Source organism: Aedes albopictus, chromosome 2, assembly GCF_035046485.1.
Source record: "Aedes albopictus strain Foshan chromosome 2, AalbF5, whole genome shotgun sequence".
NCBI classification, from domain to species: Eukaryota; Metazoa; Arthropoda; class Insecta; order Diptera; family Culicidae; genus Aedes; species Aedes albopictus.
The window spans coordinates 517,337,175-517,357,647 of record NC_085137.1 but is presented as its reverse complement, the minus strand read 5'-3'; the positions used below and the strand labels follow the sequence as shown (position 1 = coordinate 517,357,647).

The window sequence follows — 20,473 nt, the reverse complement described above, 5'->3', positions numbered from 1 at the left end:
ATTCCTCAAGGGACTTCTCCAGGAATTTCTCCTTCGTGAATTCTTCCATGGGCGTCTTGCAGGGTTCCCATAGTGATTGTTTCAGAGTTTGTTCCAAGAAATGCTTCAGGAATTCCTCCCACGATTCCTTCAGATTTTGTTACACATACTTCTACAAGGATGCGTCGATGAATTCCTTCAGATTTATTACCTTCAGTGATTCCACCATGGATTGCTCCAGAGATTCCTCCAGTGGTTCCAGTGCTGTTTTCGAGGATCCTTCAGGATTCAGATATTTCTTCAGGAATTTCCCCATATATTCCTTCGAGAGCTCCACTAAAGATTGCTCCAATAATTCAATCTGGAATAATTCATATCTCTGCAGGAATATCTTCTAGGAATCTTTGCAGAAAATTTTACCAGGAATTCTATGATGATTAACCTGGGCTTGTTAGGGAATATCTGTAAATAAAAAGAAAATCGCGTTAAATACTGTTCCTTTGAATTCCACTAAGAGTTTGCATCCTTTGACAGATACGTATTTCGTCCTCAACTGTAAGGTCGTCTTCAGTGTTTTGTACTTGACTCGACTCAAGTACAAGTGAAGTACAAGACACTGAAGACGACCTCACAGTTGAGGTCGAAATACGTATCTGTCAAAGGATGCAAATTCTTAGTGGAATTCAAAGGAACAGTACTTAACGCGATTTTATTTTCAAGAATTGCATCCAAAGATTCCTACAGTAATTCGTTCAAAAATTATTGCAGACATGGATTCTATCAGATTTTTTTAGTGTTTTCCGACAGAAATTCTTCCAGGAATCGGGATTGTTTCCTGGATTCATGGAGGGATTTCTACGGGAATTTCTCCACGTTTCCTCCAGGGATTCACTCAGAAATTTCGTCCGTGATTATTTAAGTAACAACTCAAGGAACTGTTTTAAGGAATTCTGTCAGATTTCCTCAGGAATTCTTCTTAGGATACCTTCAGGGATTCCTCCTGAAATTCTTTCAAGAACTCCTGCAAAAATTAATCCAGTACTTCCACCTGGAACTGTTTAGGGATTTCCTTAAGAATGCCTCTTGGATTTGCTTCCTGCATTCCTCCTGGGGTTTCTTCTGGAACTCCTGCAAGGATTCCTTCAGGAACTGCAACAGGGATTCCTCCAAGAGTTCCACCACAAATTCTTCTTAGCATACCTTCAGGATTTCTTCAAGAATTACATTTGCGTACAGAAACTACTCCAGGAATTCTTCTAGAGATTTCACCAGGAATTTCTCTACATAGTCCTCCGGGAATCACTACAGGTGTTCCTCTGTAGGATATCCTTCAAGAATTTCTTCAGGGATTCACTCGGGAATTTACCCAAGAACTTTTCTTAGGAATCTTTCAGGCATTCTTCCTTGTATTCTTTAAGGTACTCATTCAGGAAATAACACAACAGTACTGTTCAGGGATTCCATTAAAATTGCTTTCGGGATTACTTCGGTTTTTTTTTTAATTCCTTTAGGGATTTCTTCAGGAACTGCTACAGAGATCCCTCAAGAAATTCCTCTACGAACTCTTCTAAGCAGGATATCTCCAAAATTCCATCTGTAATTTTTTAAGAAATTATTCCTGGTATTCCTCCAAGAATTACTCACGAGATTCCTCCAGATTTTTTTCAGGAATTCCTCCAGAAATTCTTCCAATGTTACAACTGAGAATTCTTGCAGGGTTTCCTTTAAAAATTCCTTCAGGAATTTTTCTTTCAGTAATTCTTCAAAGGATTCCTTCAAAAAAAATTTCAGAGATTCCTACAAGAAATCCTTTAGGAACCCTCTAGGAATTCCACCAGGATTCCTCTGAAGGGTTTTTCCAGACATTTCTACAGGAATTCCTTCGGGGATTCCTTGAGGAATTCCTCCAAAGACATCTCTAGAAATTACTTCAGGGATTCCTCCAAGAATTCCTAGGCATTCATCCATGGATTCCTTCTTTGGATTCTTGCAGACATTCCTCCAGGAATTCCTCTCGATATTCATTCATGAATTGCTTCAGGGACTCCACCAGGAACACCTCCAGAGGTCCCCAGTGGTTCTTCCAGGAGTTTTTCCTGCTTTTGGATTTCTTCCTGAGATTCCTCCAGGAATTCATGCAGGCATTTCTCCACGATTTCATCCAGGAACTTCTGCAGGTTCTCGAGGAATCCTTTAGAAATAATCCCAGGTTTTTTTTTTCAACGATTCCTCCAAGAATGGTGTGATGGTTAGAACACTTGACTATCACGCCGAGGACCTGGGATCGAATCGCACTCCCGACATACTCGGAAATTGTGAGTTCTTCCTTCGGAAGGGAAGCGTGGGTCCCGAGATGAGCTAGCCTAAGGCTAAAAATCTCGTTAATACAGATAAAAAAAAATCACCAGGAATTGATCCAGAATTTCCTCCATAAATTGTGTCAGCAACTCATCCAGGAATTCTACCTGGATTTTCTCTAGCAATAGCTTCAGATTTTTTTCCTGATTTCCGCAGGAATTCTACCATAAATCTCCCTAAGAATACCTTCAGGGAAGTGTTTCAGGGATTCTTCCAGGGATTTCTCCTCCAAGAATTCCCCCAGGTATTTCTCTAGAAATTCCTCTAAGAATTTCTCAAAGATTTTTTTTTTTCAAAAATCTCTTCAGGGATTTCTTCCACATTTCTCTAGAGATTCATCCAAAAATTCATCCAGTAATTCTTTCAAGACTTCCTCTAGAGATTCCTCCAGGAATTCCTACAGGGTTTCCTCCAGCAAATCCCATAGGAATACCCCTAGGAGTTCCTTCAGACACTCCTTCAGGATTTTCTCCAGGAATTTCTCCAGGAATTTCTCCAAGAACTCTTCCAGGAATTTGCTTCTGTGACATCAATACTGTACGAATTGAGCAAAAATTAAAAAAAAATCGGGATAGCCAAATACGTCCCAAAAAATATCTTAACGGAGGCAATCACGCTGTGGCTCTAAATTGTACTGAACTTAGGCAATGTCTCAATTGGAGAATTAAAATTTATTTTCACTTAAACTTGACAGTTCGATAGTTATTTCCTTAGGAGGACTGTCAAGTTTGAGTGTTGAACTGTCAAATTTAAATAAAAATTAATTTTAATTCGCCAATTGGAACAGACCCTTAGTAGCTTTGCTCCCTTGTAGTGTGCATTGGCTACATACTATAGCGGGTGTCAACAAACAAGCGTGTTGGCCATCAATATCAGTGCTGACGCGATTCAACTTTGAAATTTTGACCAGCTACTTCTTTTAGGATGCCAATCAAAATATGTGGGTGGACTTAAGAATCAGAGAATATTTTTGAAAAAGTGGACAGGCCTAGTGAAATGTTATATAGTGATTGTTGAATATGCAATGTATGTTTGCAATATTTAAAAGCACAATTCCACTAAGCCATCTTCCACGAATGGTAAACCTCATGTAATGAATAATAATATTATTTAAGGAATTTTACCAAAACACGTAACGAGGTATGTACGATTTCTCACTGTCTTCTTAGTCTAACTACAGTAGTTAAAACTATACTAAAAAATAGAGTGAAAATTGATCTAAACTCAAAATTGAGAAAAATGTACATGCAATTCACGGTAGTCTAGCTCTTGAAAACTTGTATATTTATTTCTTGAGAAGTTTGTTTTGAAATTTGGATTTTTCAGAACATCAACCTATAACCACTGAAATAATTCTAAGAGCCTATTTTATCAGACGCTACACATACATTTTACCCCTAGTCTGACACGTTCACTTCAAATGAATCGTTATACGTTTTATATCATAAACAGTTCCGATTCAAAAGCCTTCTAATGAAACTAAATGACACTTGCGCATATCGGAGTTATATGCACATAACACGATCGATACATCAGCTGTGCATAAGTGGAACACGTTTTGCAGAATTCCGCAATTCCCGTAAGTGAGCTTCTTGGTCGTGCGGCTAGCGGCGTCGGTCATTAAGACGTTGTGCTTTCGATTCCCGCTACAGCCGAGGAAACTTTTTTTCAAAATGTGAAAGATATTATTGGAGTTGCATATACATTGGCGCACCCAGCCCGCATGATAGAAGCAAAATGCATGACATATAACAGTATCATGGCGACCTGAGAGTCATACCACATGCGTCGCATATAGCTCTCACTTCCCATTTTCAACCTTAGATTAGATTCATATGATATTCCAACAAAAATGCTCTTCAATTTTTGACAGGAAACCCGTCACAAATTCGTTGAAAGATTTTGAAAGTTTGCATTCTGCGATCTTTAAGGAAGCTCAGGGCAAATACACCCAGTAATGCTTACGACTACATGACTGCCCAGGTAACCACTAAGCATTTAAATAAGCCGTACAGCAGCCCGTATTATGCATTTGAGATGCTTGCTGCCCTACATAAGCAGTTCGAATGCATAACTGCCTTGAAATAGCATAAGCTATGCTGCTCAAAAGCTTTAGGCTGTTAATTAGCATTTCAACTGCTTGAGATGTTTCCGTTCAGAAGCAATCAGAATGCTTCCCAACTGCTCTTTAAATGCTAAGAGCAAAAAGGATGGGAGATATGTTATGCATTTCACAGCACATGTTGTCTCTCTTTTACATGACCTATGCTTCTGTTTACAAATTTGTGCATCTGATTTGCTTCTTCGTTTTTTCCTCATCAATCCAAGAGCTCAGAAGCAAACATTGCGGCAGCTGGGTTTAATGGAACTTGGCCATCAAAATATGACTAATTATGATTTCGTCGGAAAATGTGCGCTGATGCTGCATAGGTGGATGATTTGGCGGATCCTAGGGCGGATCATAAGATTATTCGAAAGAGGAAGAGAAAATCATGCTGCAGATCGAAAAAGAAATGAAAAAGCTCTACACACAAAAGAATATCTTTTTGAAAACAAGTTTTGGGTGTTCGAACTGAAGCTGTTTTCGTAGCATTCTTTATATTGGGGATAAATTCAACGCACGACATCGTTACAGCTGTAGCATCGTGGAACAGTAGCAGCAGGTTGAGAAGTATCTTCGGATCCTAAGTTCGAACCCAAATCACTACTAAAACAAGCAAAAAAGTACCACCTATCACCAGCTGGAGTGTGGAAGGATGAGGAAACGGAGAAGCGGGCTGAGAGATCGCGAAGCAGACGTAAATCTATTTTTGTTTTGTTTTGTTCGACGAGGCGTTACTGCCGTTACACTTCTTTGACATTTTGTCACGACGTTCCTGAAGGGGTAGCACTTAGACAGCCCGTTATTTTGCCAAAACCTGCTGTGGAGTAGCACTAAAGGCGTATATACGGCTAATTAGCATTAAACGCCTTGTCGTAAAGGCAGCTATAATGCTGAAGGAGTGCTATTTTAAATGCTTACTGGTTAGTTGGGTGACTATCTGAAGTTCAAATGAGTATATTATAAGCCTCTCCCACGCCCATCGCGATTTCTCCTTTGTCTAGTAACCAATTGAGCCGATTGCTTGAGTATAGTTAGGACACACCTGATGATAACAGAAAAAATTATGGTTGGCGTATAGTAAATCAACTGTAATTCCTCTTTCAACTCAGCTAAAAGCGAAAGTGCAACAAATGTATGATTTTTTTACCATTTGGACAGGTATTGTTGCAGAATTTTCACCATTTATCTATTTTAGTCAGAAATGTCTCTAACAAACCCAAGTAACCATGGATCTGTATATGGAACATTAAATTCACTTAATAGTGTATTATATGGCATGTAATATAAAGTTGTTTTGTCATATAGGCATCATTAAAGTAGGTTTAAAGTCGAAAGTGGCGCTAGTATTGTTGATATAAAGCATGCTTTACTGTAGACATTGCTAAAGTATATAAAGGCTTGTGCCATATATAAGCTATTAATCAACTATAGCTTATGGGATGAAACCATATTGAAAGTATATTTAAGGTAACTAAAGAAAAAAAAGGAAAACAATCTCCTTATACCATCCCTTATACCCATACCTTATACCTTATTCCATCCAACTCTCTTGTTCTGATGAGTATTTTTTTTCTATTTCGGGAATTGAACCTAGACTGCTGAGACTGGACCACGATGGAACCCGGACGCGCTAACGCTGCGTACTACAATTACCATGCACATGGAAAAATGTGCAATATAAAGTAAGATATACTCAGCTCGTGCCTTGTTGTGTTTCCAGCAGCTCTTAAAAGTTGCGCTAGGGTCTGAATGCCATTAGTTATCTTACCCACCCAAATCCATCCTATCCTAGAAAACTACGGAACCGATTGATTCTGTTCTTGATGTTTGCTTACTTCTATTAAAAAAAAACAATAATAAGAAACAATAAAAACCGTGCCTCAATCCTTAATTTTGGATATAATGAAATTGAGAGCACTATGCATAATAAGGAAACCAATACACCATATCATTTTTGTTCCCTCAATACCTGGTTTGCTTCATGTCGCAATCAGAAACCGATAAGTTAAACAGCATAATCATCTGAGTTTAACACAGCAATCCATGAAAACTTGGGTTTGGTTTTCTTTTGTTATGAATGATTCTGTTTCTTGAAGTATTTTCCGATTTTTTTTTCGAACTGAGGGTTTTTCTATTTACAACGATGCAAGCTTTAGTAAATGCATATATGAAGTAATAAATGCTTGCATTATTGGATGCCATCATGGTAATGCAATGAAGCATTAAACAACGGCCCTATAGAACTATATCGATCTGTCAAAAATCCATAATGCTTCAATGCATCCATAACGTATATTAAAAGCTTCATTACTTGACAGATAATGAGTGAAAGTTATCTTGCATTAGCAAATCTATAATACGACTGAAATAATGTAATGATATAATGCTTGTGGTTACTTGGGTTGGATTTATTTTCAATTTCTTCAAGACTTCTATCAAAAATATCTCTTATTGGGTCATGCATGTAGAAAACCCAGACAAACCCTTTATAGAAAATCCCTACAACAAGGCTACATTATCTTTTTTTACATTTGTTATATGTTTTCATTTTTTTTGTTTTCATTGACGAGATTTTCAACCCGGGACTAGTTCTTCTCGGGTCTTACGCATTACTTTTCTCCCGAAGGAAGAACTCACATTTTATGAGTTTGGCGGGCGTGAGATTCAACATAATACTAATAGTCGCAAAAAAGTTATGCTTCTAGTTGAGTGACCACCCAGGTTAGTTTGTCCATCCCACTGCGGGTTAAAAAAAAAAGCCATCATAAAAACTAGCGATGCAACATTTGCTCATATCTCATAGTTGTACGTAGGAGATTGTATCGGAAGCGTTCGCGTTAAAACAAATATCTCAACTTACCATCATCGTCATCTTCATCGTCCGCTGCAGCTTGCGCTTCCTGCCGAACGACCTTCTTTTCGGTGGCCACAATTTCCTCTACCTCGTCGTCGTCTAACTTCGGAAGCTCACCTTCGTCTTCTTCATCTTCCAGCTCACGTTCTTCATCATGGTCTTCTTCTTCGGCGTAAGGAGCCCCATCATCTTCTTCCTCTTCTTCACCATGATCGTCACCACCATGGTCACCGTGTTCTTCATCTTCGTGTTCATCCAGTTGATTCAACGCTTCCAGAATCTCCTCGTGGTGATGATCATCTTCACGGTTTTCGTCCACCCACCCGTCAAAGTATTCGGCGTATCGCGATTCCGATAGGGGCGTGTCGGCATTCGAAACACCTCGATTCTCGAGAATGATCAAACCAATCAGAGCACCCAACCCGGTCAGGAGAATAAAGAACACAACTTTTGCACACCAGTGTCCTCCGGTACCGTGATCATTGTGCACGTGCATCTGAATGTCACCTGGCTGAGTGGCAGCCTGGGCGGCTCCGGCCGTCACCTTGGGAGCGGGGGTTTCCTTAACGGTGTCCTCATCATCTGTAAAGGAAAAAAGGAGAGATGCAGGTGAGTATTGGGAATAGACGAGAAAACAAGTATGGAAACATATCCCTTATGTATTTTAAACCCTTAAAGAAAGATGGCGATTAGTGGATCATTTAAATATTTTTGTTACTAGGTACCTAGCTTTATTTTTTGAACCCGGACATCTTCACTATTGCATTGTTTTGTAGGTTTCATGACTATCTCATTACATATTAATTAAATTATTTATTCAAACAGAGAGAAATGTTTCCCCAGCAACGTGCGTTGAATAAGCAAAATAGACCGGCACGTACATACTAAAAAAATATCCACCATATATTAATAGATCAAACATGTGATTTCTTTCCAAATGGCCGGCATCACCTCACGCGCACATCGCCACCCTAGCGTGGCAACCGTAGTCGGGTGCTAGGTCTAGCAGAAATCTCAGTAGCCAAAGCCAAATCTCTGCTAGCTCGTCGTCGTAGCCATCTATGCGCCCCCAACTGACGCGTCGCGACGTCCCATGCTAGGTATAACTTTCACTCTCTTTTTGCGCTGCCGGCCGCTTTTGGCTTTTGGCATGGCATTCTTTGTATATTTTCCAACTTAATTTTACGATTATCAAACCAAAATAAAACCTCTCATGACCAACTGCGACCACCACTTTGGCGCGTTCACAATTTTTGAATTTTATTTATTTTTAGTCATCATCAGCGCCTTCCGGCAGCGCCAAGCGGCTTTTGAACTGCACCACAAAGATGCGCCGCCGCTCCGCCAACAAACGAGGGCCATAAAAGCGCGCAGAGTGTGTTCGATAGGTCGGCTGACCTAGGCCGGTACAAATTGCGCTGGGAATTCTTACTACGCCATTATGACCGCGTAATAAAGGATCACCGTGCAAAAAGGTAGTTGCACTATATAGGATGACAACCTGATCCTCGTGGCGAGGACACATCGGTTCCGATTCCGACGTATGACAATTTGAAAACAACGAGTAATGTGTTGTTGATGGTTTACCGTATTTTGCGCTGTTTGCTTTGTAGCCCAGCAGTGGCGTGGGCGTGTCTTTCGAACGGCTAAAAGGACAGACAGGATTAATTGGCTTCTATCCGTTAGACAAGCAAGCCATGACCGGTCAGAAATGGAAAGTAAATTTTTCTGCAAAATGCGCAAATCCGGCTGACACATTTTGCGCATCATGTTTTGACCGGATTAATCTGCGGGGTTCATTCTTTGTCGGTTAGCAAAATAAGAGCAAATTAATAGGGTGACTTTGGATATTATGTATCTTGTCCCTAGGCTAGTTCATCTTGGGATTTTCTTCCTTTCCGAAGGAGTTTTGTGAGTTTGTCGGGAGTGGGATTCGATCCTAGGTCCTTGGCTTAATATGTAGCCACAGACTTCTACCAACACACGAGGTGTTATTTTCTTCTTTTTTCTTTTCATTCGTGAATTTTAACTTAAACTAATTCTTTACACAGTATTTGTTCTCTTCGTCATTGGTGGTTTTTGCTAAATTTGATTGAAACTTGGTCTTATTATTCAGCTTGGTTGGGAAAGATTTGACGCCAACTTTAAGTTTAACAGGTTAAATAAACTATAACGAACGAAGAGAACTACACTACCTTAAATGCGTAAGTTCCCCTATGCGTAGTAGAGCTCTATTAATTGAAACTAGCTACAATCACACATTGTACAGTCATACATCGGTATAACGTAACTGCATTTTAATTTTTATTATGTTATATCGAAGCAAACAAAATCGCAAAATTTGTTTTAAATGAACTTTTTTAAAGAAAATTATCCCCGCAGGGCCGAGTCTCTTATATCAATCAACTCAGCTCGACCAACTGAGCAAATGTCTGTGTGTGAGTGTGAGTGTGTGTGTGTGTGTGTGTGTGTGTGTGTGTGTGTGTGTGTGTGTGTGTGTGTGTGTGTGTGTGTGTGTGTGTGTGTGTGTGTGTGTGTGTGTGTGTGTGTGTGTGTGTGTGTGTGTGTGTGTGTGTGTGTGTGTGTGTGTGTGTGTGTGTGTGTGTGTGTGTGTGTGTGTGTGTGCTTATGTTACAAAAAAAAGTCACGCACGTTTCTCAGCCGTCTGATATCCGATTTGGATTCTCTTAGTTGCAAATGAAAGCTATAACATCCTAGTAGAACCCTATTGAATTTTATTACGATCGGACATTTGGTTACCGAGATATCTTTCGATGAGTACTTTGAAGTCATATAGGTTAGCTTTTTGAGAGATTTTTGACATTTAGCATATTGATATCTCAGCCGTCTGTCAACCGATTTGAGTTCTCTTGCCAGCAAATGAAAGCTACAACATCCTAGTAGAACGCTCTGAAATTTTATTTCGATTGGACATTTGGTTACTGAGATATCTTTCGAAGAGTACTTAGGAGTTATACAACTAAACTTTTTGAGATTTTTAACAAAGTGTGTCAAACTAAATATCTCAGCCGTGTGTCAATCGATTTGGGTTCTCTTAGCACCAAACGAAAGCTCCAGTATCCTTGTAGAAGGCCCTGAAATTTTATTTAGATTGGACATTTGGTTACTGAGAAATCTTTCGAGGAGTATTTCAATAAATCCTTTTTTTATTATTATATTCGTTTGTTATCTTGCATAAGCTTTTGACCAGTCTATAATGCTGACCTCATATAAAGTGTCTACTAGCAGATTATTGTTTTCAATAAAAATATAAATAACATATAGCCGAGGCGGTAAACGCACGGGTATTCAGCATGACCATGCTGAGGGTGACGGGTTCGATTCCCGGTCGGTCCAGGATCTTTTCGTAAAGGAAATTTCCTTGACTTCCTTGGGCATAGAGTATCTTCGTGCCTGCCACACGATATACACATGCAAAATGGTCATTGGCAGAGGAAGCTCTCAGTTAATAACTGTGGAAGTGCTCATAGAACACTAAGCTGAGAAGCAGGCTTTGTCCCAGTGAGGACGTTACGCCAAGAAGAAGAAGAAGATAAATAACAAATTACAAATAAACAGGAATTCTATGAAAACTAACAATATATTAAATGAGAGCTTTGAATTTATATATTGTGGGAAAAATGCAAGAACTGGACAGCCAAAATAACTAGCTAATTCCAAAACTGATTAGCATAGTAGATATATTATTTTTGTCCTTTTTACACCATAACCATAAATACCAAGCACTTCGGAGCTAATTTATTCGACTGATTAAGAGATATTAGACAAAGTGTATCTCGCTTATTTTCTTATCCATTTGTTTATCGATTCAAGATCTTTTGGCAGTTAACAAAAGATACATAATTCCAGAATAAGTAAGATATTTTTTTTTTGTCTTGCATTTCTGGTAGTTTAGTCCGTGGTCCATGATGATATTTTGGAAACCAATCCACTAGATGCCAAATCCACAATATTTTCTAGAACTTTTGGTCCATCACTCAAAATGAATATGTTAAATACAAATAATAAACAATAATTTTAATAAGTGTAAGAAGGGTTCTGTTCACCATAGGTGGATTAAATCGGGTTTTTTTCATTTTTTCATTTTTTTGACTGTATTTTGATATACTGGAAAAACTTGTAATTAGAAGGCACGAAATGTTGCTAATTGACAAATTGAGAGATGAAATTTGTGAAAAAAATCGCGTTCTGGTGGGATTCGAACCCACGACTCCGTATTCGCTAGACCGGCGCTTTAACCAACTAGTTGTCTAGCGAATACGGAGTCGTGGGTTCGAATCCCACCAGAACGCGATTTTTTTCACAAATTTCATCTCTCAATTTGTCAATTAGCAACATTTCGTGCCTTCTAATTACAAGTTTTTCCAGTATGTTTCAGACATACCAGCAAACCTGGTAATATGCCAGAAAAAAGGGCAATATGTATCATTGTATTTTGATAGTTTTCAAAAAAATAAATTCGATTCACATTTTTCCAACGTTTCAACAAATAACACGCGCGCCGTTGTAAAAGCTACAACACCTCCACACGGTGCTTCATTTACCGTTATTATCAAAAAAATATACCATCAAAACCTGAAACGCCATTCCACTAAGGGCCAGAATCGCAATCTAGCGGAACTAAATTAATTACTCCAAAACGAAGCATTTCCGACACATAGTGTCTTCGACAAAGTTGTTTGACATCAGCAGGGGCATCTATTTCTTAGAACGTAGTAGTTTGCAACTCGTCCGCATAGGTGGCGCCACCACCTAACTTCTTTGTTTTACGTCCTAGAGACTTGGCGTCCTCGGCAAAGTTGTTTATGTTGGCAAAATAAACAACTCTTTCTCAGACGTCAAAATTCCACAGCCTACTGTTTTCGAGTTATTTTAACAATAAAAGCTAATCAATGAAAAAACAGTTTTTTAAGCTATTTTTGACATTTTTACCAGAAACCATGTGAGTTTAATTTTTTTCCTAATGCATATGTGTCAAGCCAATCACATTGTACGGGAATATGTTGAATATTATCATTAAAAATTTAAAATAAAAATACAAATTCGGAAAAATAGTGTGAATTTCAACCCTTAATATCTCACAAAGCGCAAAAAATCGCAACATAAAATTTTCAGCAAATACGAAGCAATACTAGGTGAACATGCTGCCAAAAAATTGGAGAGGTGTTTTTTGGTGTTTTTGAGATAATAGATTTTTAGTAACAGTATAAATATAAGTAATGTCAGCATGTAACTTTTTACTGTTACACATTAGAGAGTTTATGTCTTCGAAAAAGTTGTTTATTTTGACTGAATAAACAACTCTTTCTTAGACGTCAAAATTCCACGGCCTACTGTTTTCGAATTATTGCATATAAACTAGATTATATTGATAAAAAATCACAATAAAACACATTTTGATACAATCAATGCTATGAACTATTTTTATTGTTTCTACTTTTACGATGCATAGTAGGTCATGAACATGTCAGTTTCATGGACTTTCTGTTTCACAATCTTCGATCAACGTCCTTTCCATCCAAAAACAGATCCACAAGCTTTCGATAAGATATTTCGCGCTCTAAAATTTAAAATGATTGACAAAATAGGTTAAGCTTAAAACACTTTGAAATTAACATGCAATAAATTAAAAGATATCTTGACCCATGCTGACAATAGTGAACTGACATTTGTTTGAACTTCTATGTATCGTAAAAGTAAAAACAATAAAAATAGTTCATAGTGTTGATTGTATCAAAATTTGTTTTATTGTCATTTTTTATCAATATAATCTAGTTTACATGCAATAATTCGAAAACAGTAGGCCGTGGAATTTTGACGTCCAAGAAAGAGTTGTTTATTTAGTCAAAATAAACAACTTTTTCGAAGACATAAACTCTCTAATGTGTAACAGTAAAAAGTTACATGCTGACATTATTTATATTTATACTGTTACTAAAAATCTATTATCTCAAAAACACTAAAAAATACTTCTCCAAATTTTTGGCAACATGTTCACCTAGTATTGCTTCGTATTTGCTGAAAATTTTATGTTGCGATTTTTTGCGCTTTGTCAGATATTAAGGGTTGAAATTCACACTATTTTTTCGAATTTGTATTTTTATTTTAAATTTTTAATGATAATATTCAACTTATTCCCGTACAATGTGATTGGCTTGACACATATGCATTCGGAAAAAAATTAAACTCACATGGTTTCTGGTAAAAATGTCAAAATTAGCTTAAAAAACGGTTTTTTCATTGATTTGTTTTTATTTTTTAAATAACTTGAAAACAGTAGGCTGTGGAATTTTGACGTCTGAGAAAGAGTTGTTTATTTTGCCAATATAAACAACTTTGCCGAAGACGCCAAGTCTCTAGGACGTAAAACAAAGAAGTTAGATGGTGGCGCCACCTATGCGGACGGGTTGCGAACTACTACTTTCTTAGCAATAGATGCCTCTGCTGATGTCAAACAACTTTGTCGAAGACTTTATGCGTCAGAAATGCTTCGTTTAGGAGTAATTAATTTAGTTCCGCTAGATTGCGATTCTGGCCCTTAGTGCATTCTCTTTCTTTATCATTCCTACACCTCTGGACAAATTTATAAAAAAAATCGTTAGACGAAATTTTCAGTTACGCCCTTTTAAAGGGCCTAACCCCTAAAAAATCAGGGTTTCTATAGAAAAACATCATATTACATAACAGAAGCATGTTTCTGCCATCAAAATTTGAAACGCCATTCTCTTTATCATTTCTACACCTCTGGACAAATTTTTAAAATAATCGTTAGACGAATTTTTGAGTTACGCCCTTTTAAAGGGCCTAACCCGTAAAAAATCAAGGTTTCTATAGAAAAACAGCATATTTAATCACCAGTGGCGTCGCGTAACCTCACTTTTTACCTGTGCACCGACCCTAAAACTTGCAATTGCAGAGGATTTATGATCGAAATCGAAATACAAATGAGTGAAAGCAGCTATTCTCGTCATTTTCTAATTATTACAAGCAAATTTGTTCAAAAAACTCAAGAATTTATACTTGGTGCACAGGTAAAAAGTAAGGTTACGCGACGCCACTGTTAATCACAGAAGCATGCTTCGGCCAACAAAATTTGAAACGCCACTCTTTTTCTTTATCATTCCTACACCTCTGGATAAATTATTGAAATAATCGTTAGACGAAATTTTGAGTTACGCCCTTTTAATGGGCCTTACCCATACAAAAAATAGGGGTTTCTATAGAATACCATCATATTTCATAACAGAAGTATGCTTCAAAGTCCCAAATAATAACAAGTATCATTAATAATGCCACAATTTGATACTATGCACACATATTGACTGCATTTCGTATAAAAATTAGCCATAACACCAGTATAAGGGAAGTATTCTTTAACCTGTAGGATACGGACGTTGTTGGCTTCATTTACTATCATAGCCAGAACAATATACAATGAAAAACATAAACGACAGTTCATTTACTTTTTTATTTATATAGTTAATGCACACCCATAAACTAAATTTCAAAAATAATAATGTTGGTCAAATTCTGCAGTTACGCCCATTTGAAGGTCATAAGTACTTAAGTAGAATTATTATAAAACTTAGTTTCATTTAATCATTCAAAGCTGCTTGACTGTCTGACATAATACAAATATTAATATTTGTTAACTTATTATGCCTTACGTCTCAACCTTACAGTCAATTTTCAGACGTTTCGATGAGCCAATAAGCTATAGTCTAAACAATTTTTAAAATGGATGCCCAAAATTTCCATAATCACATTTTGTTGTATCGACATCTGCGCCAATACTACACCAATTTTGATAAAGTTTTTATGGTATTAACTACACATGATATGCTATTCCTGGTTAAAAAATTAGCTATTTTTTGCACGCAATCACAAGTTTTGCATTATTTTTTGTGTTTCACTTTTTTGAGTCCAGTTTTTAATGCCTTCAGAAGTTTCTTTTTGTTTTTTTTAAGTTATTACTGCCAAAAGTTCTCCAGAAATGCACGCTGAATTAGCCCCATGAATTCTTTCTAGTGTTCACCTAAGTATACCTGTTTTACCTCGTGTTTTACGATGAGATTTCTACAGGAATTCCACCTCAAATTCCTCCAGAATCTCCTATGATTTCTTCGGGAATTGTTTAAGGAATTCGTCCAGAGATTATATCTAGGAATTCTTCCAGAATTTCCTCCAGTGATTCCTCCGAAACTATCTGCTGTGGCATTTCTCCCGGAATTTCAGATGGGTTTCCTTTAATTCTGCTGAGATTCCTCCAGAAATTCCTACATGGATACTTCCAGTAACATCGGTAAGAACTTTTCCTGGGATTACTCCAGAAATTCCTCCAGCAAAATTGCCGGGATTTTTTCATGAACTCCTCTTGTTTTTTGAAGATTTATCCTATGATGTCTCTAGAAATGAAAACTGGGATACTTCCAACTGTTCCCACTATAATTTCTCTAGGAATGCTTGATGACTCGCCTTTTGGAATTCCTATAAACAAATCCTCACGCTTCCGAGATTTCCATCATAAGCTTTTTCAATGAATTTCTCCCGGTTGTTCCTATGAAGAATTTTTCAGGGGTTTCTTCAGGAATCTCACTAAGGAATCATCCAAATTTCATGGGATTTCTTGGAGAATTATTTCCGTAATTCCTTAAATCGGGTTATCACTGTGCAATTATGAAACACACAGGCTGTCTGTACAATATACAGTTATCTGATTGCCTCAGCTCCGCAACCAGTTTCAAGACAAGGAAAAGCTTTGTGTTTAATCCTTGCTGGTAAGGTAGGCTTCTTGGATTCGATTTCCACTCCAGTCGGCGGAAACTTTTTGTCAAACGAAACATTTATCACTAGGCTGGGTGTTCTGAGTGTTGTCCGTTGCCTAATGTAAGTAATGTGTTCAGTCTCTACAGCCTCTGGCTGAAGACGGTGAGAAATGCCTTTCTTTCTATTTCTTGGTAAAAAATCACTCAATTTATAATTGTGAAAAAAACAGCTAAACAGCAAAACAGCAAAATTTGTCATAAAACTGTGAAAGTGGTTATTCAACACTGGTTCCACTTGGGATGTAATATATTTTTAATTAGTCAATAAACCATGCTTACTCATTTTTTAGGTTTCGTGCTAACGTAAGAACACACACAAGACGCGGCGCGACGCGGACACAACACTTATCGTTCTTACAAACATAAAAAGTAATTAAACATTTACCTTTTCGTCGACCGGTTCCGGGCTCGATGTTGCCCATCTACAGGACGATGTCCAACTGATTACAAGAATAAAAACCCGATTTAATCCACCTATGGTGAACAGAACCCTTCTTACACTTATTAAAATTATTGTTGTATTATTTGTATTAAACATATTTATTTTGTGTAGTTGACCAAAAGTTCTAGAAAATATTGTGGATTTGGCATCTTGTGGATTGGTTTCCAAAATAGCATCATGGACCATGGACTAAACTACCAGAAATGCCAGACACTTCCTAGAATCTTGTATGGAATGTTTAAAAAATACCTTATATATTCTGGAGTATTGTATCTTTTATTAACTGCCAAAAGATCTTGAATAGATAAACAAACGGGTAAGAAAATCAGCGAGATACATTTTGTCTAATATCTCTTAATCAGTCGATTAAATTAGCTCCGAAGTACTTGGTATTCATGGTTATGGTATAAAAACGACAAAAATTATATATCTACTAAGTTAATCAGTTTTGGCATTAGCTAGTTATTTTGGCTGTCTGGTTCTTGGCTTGCACTTTTTCCCACAATATATAAATTCAAAGCTTTCATTTAACATATGTTAGTTTCCATAAAATTCCTGTGTATTTGTAATCTGTTATTTATAATTTTGTTGAAAACAATAACCTGCTAGTATACACTTTGTATGAGGTCAGCATTATTTATTGAAAAATAATTTCCCATAGACTGGTCAAAAACAAATGCAAGATAACAAGTGAATATAATAAAAAAAAATAATTTATTGAAATACTCTTCGTAAGATATCTCAGTAATCAAATGTCGAATCGAAATAAAATTTCAGGGCCTTATACAAGGATATTGTAGCTTTCTTTTGGTGCTTAGAGAACCCAAATCGGTTGACAGACGGCTGAGATATTTATTATAATACCATCGGTTAAAAATCTCAAAAAGTTAACCTGTATTACTCCCAAGTACTCTTTGAAACATATCTCGATAACCAAATGTCCAATCCTAATGAAATTGTATAGGGTTCTACTAGAATGTTGTAGCTTTCATTTGGTGCCAGGATAACCGAAATCGGTTGACAGACGGCTAAGATATGTATTATGATACTTTTGGTCAAAAATCTCAAAAGGTTTAGTTGTATAAATCCGAAGTACTCTTCGAAAGATATCTCTGTTACCAAATGTCCAATCGAAATAAAATTTCTGGGCGATCTACTAGGATGCTGTAGCTTTCATTTGGTGCCAAGAGAACCCAAATCAATTGACAAACGGTCGAAATATTTATTATGATACACTTGGTCAAAAATCTTAAAAAGTTTAGAAGTATGACTCATAAGTACTCTTCGAGAGATATCTCGGTAACCAAACGTCCAATCAAAATAAAATTCAATAGCGTTCTACTAGGATGTAGTAGCTTTCATTTGCTTCCAAGAGAACTCAAATCGGTTGACAGACGGCTGAGAAACGTGCGTGACATTTTTTTGTAACGCACATACACACACACACACACACACACATACACACATACACACACACACACACATACAGACATTTGCTCAGTTCGTCGAGCTGAGTTCATTGGTATATGAGACTCGGCCCTCCGGGCCTCGGATCGAAAGTCGGTTTTTCGAGCGATATTTATACCCTTCTTATGGGTGTAAGAAGGGTAAAACACCATAAATTGAATGGTAGTTGACATGAATTTGTTCCAGAAAATTTGGGTTTTTTTATGGTAAAGATACATAACAACATTTTCTATCGTAAAAGTGACATTAACAATACATGCTACGGTGGAAAACCATTGGGTCTGTTGTTACTCTATCGTTTTGAACAATTGGGTTCTTTAGGGGTATCCGGATTATTTCATAATCAGTTTCTCCGCCCAAAAATTAGTCGAAATCCAAAATTTCATTATTTTTGGAGTCCGGGAACTATTTTTAAAATGCATTTAAAGTTTGTATGGGGAAAATTTTTTGTTCGGGTCGAACTGTCACTTTATCGATTGGACTGTCATTCTATCCACGAAAGTTAAAACTGTTGTGTTAATTTAACCATCAAGACAAAGGTATTGGAATCCAATAAAATCACGTTATACTAAAAAAAAATGATCTCTTTCGATTAAACTACAGAAAATAGCAATATTTTATTCACTAAACAACCCAATTGAATTAATGGCAAATACCATTCATTTCAGCGTGTTGTAACAATACATTCCGTTGTATCTCTATGATCTTTTGTTATCAGGGCAGTCAAAAGCCGACGATAAGTCTTTTGCTGACCACTCAAACGCCATGGGATAAGAAAAGAGTATCTTGGTGAAATTAGGGTGTTCTCCTTTTGATCGCTTAAAACTTTCAATGCCTAATGGCATGCAGTGAAAAAAAAACCCAAAAATGCATATTTTGGCTTTTAAAGTGTGGTTTAGCTGAAAAAGGAAGCGTGCTGATGCAAATCTGAGGTCAGATTCAGATTGAACGGGTCGACATATAAGTTTGCGTTTGAGACAGACCAACAGTTAATTTTTGTTACGCTGTGTAGGACAAGAATCTGGGCCCGCCACCCTAAGTCAGTGTTCATCTGGGATGGAGACAAACTCACATCAGAGATCATCTCGAGAAATATTATGCGAGAAAAGTGTCAGTCTGTGTCGACCGGCGGCGGCTACATCGCTTCCCTTCTCACAATATGCGACCAGCTGAGCTGAGACCAGCCGAAAGCAACCAAACGGAAGACGACTGAGAGCAGCGAGTCAAAAATTTCTATTTAAAGATTTTTCACATAAGCTAATAAAAAGTTCTAAATTAAAACTGGCTCCAAGGAATAACTTATCTGTGCTGCTCCGTGTGACTTTCCTCTGCACGAAGGGAGCACCTTTGGAGCGGAATGTCCACGGTATTATCGTTACGACATAATCGAAGTCTTTTTGATCGCCCCGATATTCGACTTACCTTTCTTCCTCTTCTTGTCCTTGCGCTTCCTTGGCTGAACGTCTCCCGACATGCCTCAATGAGCTTTAAGTTCACTTATCAGACCAAATTTCAACCAACTCCCAAGGGGGATACTTCTGATCACTTAATCACTGCTGTAACAAAGAAATGAAACCGATCTTACAATCTCCGGATTATGGTCACTTTAAAAAGCACACACTGGGCACTCTTGCCTCTCCAAAGAAATTCATAAAATCAACCGGAAAACGAACCTATTGCCCTGCTGGCGTCTTATCACTGACTGTCGCGAGTGTCTAAACCGCACGATGGGTTCTCGTCGACTGAAACTGAAAATGAATGGTTCTTTCTCCGTTCCGTTGCGTGCGCCGAGAGATGGTCGCCGCGATCATTAAACTTGTGCCGGTCAAACGCACCTCGGATCTCTTTCACGTTTTCTTCTTGTGTAGCGTAGCAATGATCACTATCACGTCCTTCTGTGTCGTCCACTCTCGGACGGGAGCGTTTTTGCCTTTCTCCTGCTTTGCTTATGTGCTGCGCGAGATTTGGATTCTGTCCGGCAGCACCCGACCCGGTCTATAACGGTACATGGTGTAAAAACAAAAATAAAACAGCCAAAAGTAATGAATGACTGATGACACCGTTACTACTGGTCACCCGATGTTCTGCTGTCAACGTAATAAGCCGCTCAGCATTGGGCGATTTCGAGGGGGCGGCAGAAATTAATGTTTGTAGTCGAGCAGTTTAAGGTTTTCCGGATGTGAAGAACTTGTGAATGTGCGAAGATCAGATGGACACTCGGATGGACATGCACATATTATCGACACGTTTTAATGCACTTTTTAATTGGGGTAAATTAATTTACCCCACTTATTCGACATAATATTATGTCGAATAATATTATGTCGACATAATATTATGTCGAATTAAAAAGTGTTCAAATGTCACAGCGATGTACAGTGTAAATGTAAAAAAGTTTGATATTGCGCTTATATTGTGCATCC

The 20,473-nt window shown here is 37.6% G+C and overlaps 1 protein-coding gene across 10 annotated transcripts in view; it reads right to left on the bottom strand.

Moving 5' to 3' along the window:
- Positions 1–20,073, bottom strand: part of LOC109409693 (aspartyl/asparaginyl beta-hydroxylase) — a 54,116-nt gene extending 34,043 nt beyond the window's left edge. For 2 of the 10 annotated variants that reach the window (XM_062854585.1, XM_062854588.1), the window contains exons 1-3: positions 19,724–20,073; positions 19,473–19,606; positions 7,302–7,877 (exon numbers count right to left, since the gene is read on the bottom strand). In XM_062854585.1, the coding sequence (XP_062710569.1) occupies positions 7,302–7,877; positions 19,473–19,524 (628 nt within the window). In that variant the 5' untranslated portion in view covers positions 19,525–19,606; positions 19,724–20,073. Of the gene's footprint in view, positions 1–7,301; positions 7,878–19,472; positions 19,607–19,671 lie in introns of all 10 variants that reach the window. The other 8 variants (XM_029870159.2, XM_062854589.1, XM_062854586.1 and 5 more) reach the window with 7 other exon arrangements.
- Between the last annotated feature and the right edge of the window lie 400 nt (positions 20,074–20,473).